Source organism: Triticum dicoccoides, chromosome 2A, assembly GCF_002162155.2.
Source record: "Triticum dicoccoides isolate Atlit2015 ecotype Zavitan chromosome 2A, WEW_v2.0, whole genome shotgun sequence".
NCBI classification, from domain to species: domain Eukaryota; kingdom Viridiplantae; phylum Streptophyta; class Magnoliopsida; order Poales; family Poaceae; genus Triticum; species Triticum dicoccoides.
The window spans coordinates 672808372-672815520 of record NC_041382.1 but is presented as its reverse complement, the minus strand read 5'-3'; the positions used below and the strand labels follow the sequence as shown (position 1 = coordinate 672815520).

Here is a 7149-nt window from a genome sequence, read left to right as displayed (position 1 = left end):
TCGCTTCATTTCTTATGGTCGTCAAGCGCCAGAGGGGACGAAATTCCGTGGAGAAAGTCGGTGATGCGAATGGCGATGAGCACAAGAAAGCAACATCAAACTCGGTGGAGCGAGCGAGCGAACGTTCGTAATAACAACACCTTCTATTTTGCTTCCTTCTGATCAAGTAAATTGATACTATTTCCTAATTCTGGATGGATGACCTTCTGATTTTGTACATGGGGACTAGTGCACTATACAATTTGAGGCTGATGCGATTTAGGTCAAATCAATCATATAATGAAATCTTGACAAAAAAGACTGGAAGCATGAAATGCATAACAGAAAGACAAATTCATAAAAACAATAAATAAAGTTCATTAAAGGACGTTAACTTGATGGTTCCAGAGAGACTGTGAAACCGAATATTTATTCAGAAACTTACAAATACACATTTGTACTGAATAAAGCAAGGATGAACAGATGACAACTTAACTTCAAACTTCACAACACTGACAACAGCGGAAGAACAAGGATAAAAACAAAGAGCCATCACGTAATCTACGTCGGAACAAGGGTGACGGACGGCCCCGCCACCGCGGCAAACTCTAACGCCAACCCGGCCGCGAGCGCGATCACCGCCACCACGCCAGCGGCGCCGCACAGAGCGGCGCGCCGTCTCCACCAGCGCCGCCGAGCGGCAGTACCTGTCGTGGGCGCCACCTCTATCGCCGCGGCCGCCTCCTTGTGTGCTTCCGCCGCGTCGCCGCTCCCGGGGCTGCACTTGGGGTCGGGCGCCACCTCCGGGCCCGTGAACTCGAAGCCGGAGCAGGAGTCGTTGCATGAGCAGCCGCCGGACGACCCGGACTCGGACTCGGACGCCGCCTGATCGGCTTCTTCTTCCTCGGTTGCCGCGGCGACGACACTCTGCGCCCACTGCTGGAACGCCCTCTCGAGGACGCCGAAGCGCTCCTCGGCCTCGACAAGGTGCCCCGGCCGCCCGCCGCTGTGGCTGTGGCTGTCCCGCTCGGCGGCGATGAGCGAGCGGAGGAAGTCGATCCTGGCCTGGATCTCCGGGAACAGTCTGGCGTCCACGTCGTAGCGCCGCGGCCGGGAGTTGAGCGCCTTGTCGAGGCAGTCGTCAAGTTCGACGAGCTTCCGCTCCACCACGGGGTTCGAGCGACGGCTCGCCGGCCGCGTCGCCGCCAGCGGCGTGTCCATGGGCAGGGCTTCTTCCGTTTCTGGCGCGGCAGTGGCGTTCTCCGTCGGTGGTGGCCGCACTGATGTGGGAACGGGCGGTTTAGTTGCGGTCTGAGCGGCCGCGTGTGAGGTTTGAGGGGTTGCGGCTCTTCGCCGGAACGTGCGCGCGCGCTTTGGCAACCGCATCGTCGGGAGCGCGCAAATTCGATCTGATTTCTGCGTGCCTCGTGAGGCGAGAGCGTGCGCATTTTTGATGTGCGAAGTGGGAGTAACCGCAATCTCAAGAACTCGCAGAGTGAAGGGAACGATGCATCGAATATTCTCGGCCCCGTGGGCTGATTTCGGCTTTTCCCTTCTCAGTTAATTATGGGCTGCTTTTGGAGGCCTCCTGCACAGGCTGGTTCGCCAGTAGAAATTGCCCTATAGGCAAAATCACTAATTAAGGAGTACTCGTTGCAAAGAACACTCCATTTTATCAGGTCACGACAAGTGGTGCACATGCAGCGCGTCACTTGTCGCAACCTGGAAGTTTTTTCTTTTTTCGTAGATCCGTTTATTCAAAACGTTTTATCTCTTAAACCGTGCGTCCAAATCTTGAACCGTTTTCACCATTGGATTCCTCGCGTCGAGATCATCAAAACTAGATCCCATGTTGATAGGTTCTGACGAATTTTTTTCATGAAAAAAACCAGACAAAAAAACCGGGTGAAAAAACCGAACCGGGAGCACGGTTTTTTCCCTTTAAGAAAGAGGCACGCCCGTGCCTCTCGTAAAATCACAACCGTGCCTCTCGTGGAAGCAAAACCATGACTCTCGTGTAAGGAAAAATACAACAGAAACCGTGTTTTTTTTTCGTTTCCGAGAGGCACGGCCGTGACTCTCGCGAAAGCACAACCGTACCTCTCGCGAAAGCAAAACCGTGACTCTCGCAAAAGGAAAAAAAACAGAAAACACGTATTTTTTTCCCTTCCAGATAGGCACGGTCGTGACTTTCGCGTAAGCACAACCATGCCTCTCGCGGAAGCAAAACTGTAACTCTCACGAACGAAAAAAAAAATAGAAAACGCGTTTTGTCCGAGAGGCACGGGCGTGACTCTCGCGAAAGCACAACCGTGCCTCTTGCGAAAGCAAAACCGTGACTCTCGTGAAAGAAAGAAAAAAACAAAAAAATGTTTTTTTTTGTTTCCGAGAGGCACGGCCGTGACTCTCGATAAAGCACAACCGTACCTCTCGCAGAAGAAAAACCATGACTTTACGAAAGAAAAAAAGAAAACACATTTTTTCATGATTTTTTTTCAAAAAGTTAAGAAAGACCGGGGGAAAACCAAAACGTCGAAACCCCAAAAAAAACTGTTTAAAAAGCCGAAAACGCGTGCGGAAAAATAAAAAAACAAAATCCGAAAGAAGCGTCCAGAGCGCGACACGTGGCGAATGGCTGAGAGCGCGCCAAGTGGCGTTGATCGTTGCGAGGCTCCCGAAGGAGCACTCGTTAACTAGTTGCTCCCCCCTATAGGTGACGACCAGCGGGCCAGTTCATTACTGCGCTTTGTCGTAGGTTCGCACTGCCCCGTTTTTCATCAGATATTTTTTGTTTTCTTTTGTTTTTTCCTTTGGTTTTATTTGTTTTTCACCTGATTTCTCCTTTTTTTTCTCTTCGTTTTACTTTGGTTTTGTTTGTTTTCACATTGTTTTTTTGGTTTTTTTCTCTCTTTGTTTCACTTTGGTTTTCTTTGTTTCCTATCTAGATTTCTTTGGTTTTTTGCCTTTTGTTTTGTTTCTTTGTGGGTTTTCAATTTTTCATCGATTTTCAATTATTTCAATCCATATCTGCTTTTTTCTCAGTACACAACATACATTTTAGAGCACATGTGAAGTGCTTTTCTGACACATGTTGGACATTTTTTAGATACATGATGTACAATCTTTAAAAATGCATGTTTAGAATACACGGTGACATCCCGAAATACATGTCGCCCATTTGTTTAATGCCAATAAACATTTAAGCATGAATAATTTTCTTACATTGTATAAACAATTTCATAGACATTTTTGGAAATACTGATTATTTCTTTAAAATGCCATGTACATTTTTAATGAAAATAAATATGATAACCTACGCAATTGTTTTTATAATGCATTTAAACATGATCACCTTGTTGTCTCAAGAAAAGAAAATTGTGCACCTCGCATCATGTGGCACATAGCCGCACCCACGCTGGTTTCCTAACCAGCCCTCGCTCACGCGAGATCTATTTCTTGCCTAGAGCGAGACGGTAGGTTGTCTCGCTATAGGCGAGCACGAGCGCGCCAGCCATTTTAGTGCAGTTTTCTCATTAGCTGTAGGTTGGCTTTAGGTCTAGTTTTCTCTGTTTTTATTTCTTTCTGTTATTTTTGTTTTTTCACCAGTTTTCTTCTTCTTCTTTTTTTCATTTTTTCGTTATAACTTCCTTTTCCTTTTGTTTTCCAGTTTTTGTTTTTTTTATCGGGTTTCACACGTTTTTCCTTTTCTTTCTTTTCTTTGTTTCTTCTCTTCGAATTTCATTGTTTTTGTTTGCTTTTATTTGTTTCTCTTTCCTTTTCGCTATTTTTATGGAAAAGGCTATCAATCAGCCAGACTGAAAACTCATTGCTTGTCCGCCGCCACCTCTATGCTACATGTGTCCTTGTGGGTCTCACCAACCTTATCTTCTCCCCTTTCTCAGCCTTATCACATCCTTTGTTTTCTTTTCACCTGTAATGGCCATGGAAGAGTGAAGCTCGCACGGAGGGCTAGGCGGAGCTTGTACACGTATGCGCTTTGCGGTTCAGCCGCGCGACCATGGTTGGGATGGCTGGGGCGACATGTGTGGCGTGGAGCGATGCAGGAAGGGACCAGCCCGAGCTTGAGCTTCGCCACGGCATGTCCATGGCGGCCGGACTTGGACGTGCAGATGTTTCATTTAACAAGGTCTTTTACTGTGAGTTTTTGCAGCACCGGCGTCTGCAACACGATCGACGGTTATGCCTGTGTGATATGCATAGGCAACAACGGTGTTTTCTCCACATCATTTCATTGCAAAAATTTCCACAACATATCTATGTTTCAAAAGTTCTTCCGAAACATCATCGATGTTACAAAAATGTGAAGACGAAATAAATATCTGCGACATAACCTCTGTTCCAAAGCTCATTCCGCAACATCATCTATGTTGCAAAAGATAAACAAGGTGATAGACGAATTTTTTCCTGCAACACAACCTTGCAAATAAAATTTCTGCAACATGATCATTGTTGCAAAAATGACGCTTAAGAAAATAACACGTCAAGCTAAAAATACACTTTGGGTGGTTTTGCAACGAAGCCGTTGTTGCAGAGCGAACATCGCAAAGACAAGCTTGTTGCAATTTGAGACACACGCTTGAGGAGATCTAACGGTTATTTTTGAGTCAATCGGATGGCGTCGGAGGCGGCAGATGTTTTCGTTCTATCCACCGTCCGATGCGTAGCATCGCCCTATTTTTATCCTGATTTCTTTGCCTTTTTTTTCATTTATTGTATGTATTTTTCTTTACTGTTTTCATCGATCATTAGAACATCTGTTGGTTATTTCTTATTCATTGGGTTATTTTATGTTTTTCATTGTTTTCTTTGGTTTTTTGTTTTTTCATCTTTTTTTTTCATATAGAACATGAACATTTTCAAATACATCGACTAATTTTATAAAATACATACTTTTTATTTCTACATTTTTCATATACATCGTATATATCAGGAACATTTTTTATATATGTCTAACATTTTTAATATACAAGGTTAACATTTTTAATACATAATGAACATTTAAAAGTATATATATTTTTTATGTCTACTTTGCTCATACATATTCTATATTTTTGTATATACACGTTTAACATTTTCTATATACACCAGGGACATTTTCTATATACACGTTTAACATTTTTCATATACATGATTAACATATACTTAGAAATATTTTTTATGTCTACTTTTCTCATACACATTCTACATTTTTGTATACATCAGTATAACTAGATCTGGCCCTTTCCGTAAAAAGAAAAATGGAAAAAGAAGAAGAGGTATAACTATGATCGCGAACACCCTGCAAAAAAGAAAACTTTGACCACTAACCATCTGAAGCAACAGACAGTTCTTTTTTTTCGCGAATACGTAACTTGCGTATCATTGCATTGAGCAACAGCCAGTTCTGTGCCTTTCAATGCTGGAAGCTTCAAGAGGCGCTTAGGAAAGGAAAAAATAAATATCACAAAATAAAAAATACCTAAGCGCCCCACCCTCCCAATGCTGAGCGCTAACTTCAAGCGCTAATTACGACCACGCACGCCTGGCGGAGCGAAGAAAAGAGGCCTAGCGCCCGATGCAAACCTTTGCATCGATGCCACACCTAAGCTAGGATTTGATGGGCTAACTGCTAATCGGCCGGGAAATCAATGGGAAATATATCCTGGCGTCCGTCTAAGCGTCTGGCGTTGGAGATGCCCTAGAATATGGCTGGTCCTTTGGAAGCCTTCAAACAAGTTGGTCTTGCCTCTTATTAATCCTCTGGTTTGATTTTTGTGCAATGTTGTACTCCCGTCCGTGACCGACAAGATGCAATATTCAAGTTACGAGCCAGCTTAACAGTTTAGCAACAATCCAATACGTCCAGGTCATAATACTCAAGGATACATCAATCAGCAAGCAGGAACAAACGCCAACATGCACCCACTAATGCAGCGATCTTGTCATTAGCGCCATTTTTCAGCAAACCGATCCAGATCAGACTCCCAATTGCCGTCGATCACATGCAAGTTCACGAGCAAGAGAACGCAAGCACGCAAATAATTCACCAGCATGGCACCGATCTCCCCCCTATAAATACCAGACTCAAGCACCACCCTTAGGGCATCACAAGCACTTAGCAGTCCAGAGCTCCAGATCAGCTACTTGATCTGTGCTTACTGATCACTCGGCAGCAATGGCAGGCAAGGCATCGATCGCGCTGTTCCTCGCCGTGAACCTGGTCGTCTTCTCCGTGGCCAGCGCGTGCGGGGGAAACTGCCCGACCCCGTCGACGCCCACCCCATCGACGCCCACCCCGACCCCGGGCTCGCTCGGCAGGTGCCCACGCGACGCGCTGAAGGTGGGCGCGTGCGTCAACGCGCTGAACCTGGTCAAGGTCCAGGTGGGCAGGCCGACCGCGTTGCCGTGCTGCCCGCTGGTGGATGGGCTCGTCGACGTCGAGGCGGCCCTGTGCCTCTGCACGGTGATCAATGCCAGCGTCCTCAGCATCGTCAAGCTCAACCTCCCCATCAACCTCAGCCTCATCCTCAACCACTGCGGCAAGAAAGCGCCCACCGGGTTCATGTGCTAAGCGATCTAGCAAGGTGTGACATGCAGCCCACGCATACGTTGGCTGCATGCGGCCATGCGGATTAGTGGTGCGAGAGGGGCATTGTTCTGCTTGATCAGTTGTTTTGTTTCTGCCGGTTACGTTGTTTGCTTGGTTTTGCTACTTGACGTGCTAGCCACAAGTCTACACATGCATGCATGCATGCTACAGAGAGTACGTATGTAGACGGTTTAATCATTTTTAATGTTTTTTTTATCGTTCTTTCTTGGCGCGTTCTTTCATGGCTTATGGCTTGTATTAGTTTTGTACGATCTGCATGATGAATAAAGTTTTTCCTTACTACATGCTTCCCGTGGAAGCTGTAATACTGTTTGGTGATTTGCCAAATAGGCTTTGATCAATGCTGGACGAAGGTTTCCCTCACAAAAAATATGGTGAAGGAACCTACGAAAATTGACCTATGTGATTATGCGTCCAACTATTGTTGCCGCTAGAACTGCTTTTCTTTTAGATCGTTTTTTCCTCTCGTCCTGGCGGTTGGAACCATAGCCGCCATCAGAAGGCCAATCTTGTAGCGCCGTTCTCCGGCGGCTCTCCTTCGCCGGTGACCTTGTTCATCG

At 45.8% G+C, this 7149-nt stretch overlaps 2 protein-coding genes across 2 annotated transcripts; one reads left to right on the top strand and one right to left on the bottom strand.

The window, feature by feature from the left end:
* Nucleotides 1–540: 540 nt before the first annotated feature.
* Nucleotides 541–1243, bottom strand: LOC119358077. The gene has a single exon (XM_037624788.1). The coding sequence runs from the start codon at nt 1198–1200 to the stop codon at nt 541–543; it is 660 nt and encodes a 219-aa protein (XP_037480685.1). The 5' UTR covers nt 1201–1243.
* A 4834-nt stretch (nt 1244–6077) lies between these two features.
* On the top strand, nt 6078–6896 carry LOC119356127 (14 kDa proline-rich protein DC2.15-like). Its single transcript, XM_037623039.1, has one exon. It carries the CDS (start codon nt 6155–6157, stop codon nt 6548–6550), a length of 396 nt encoding a protein of 131 aa, XP_037478936.1. The 5' UTR covers nt 6078–6154; the 3' UTR covers nt 6551–6896.
* Nucleotides 6897–7149: the final 253 nt, after the last annotated feature.

Excerpts from the sequence above, each read along its gene's own strand:
- LOC119358077 (XM_037624788.1), bottom strand. The coding sequence starts at position 1,200 with ATGGACACGCCGCTGGCGGCGACGCGGCCGGCGAGCCGTCGCTCGAAC.
- LOC119356127 (XM_037623039.1), top strand. The coding sequence starts at position 6,155 with ATGGCAGGCAAGGCATCGATCGCGCTGTTCCTCGCCGTGAACCTGGTC.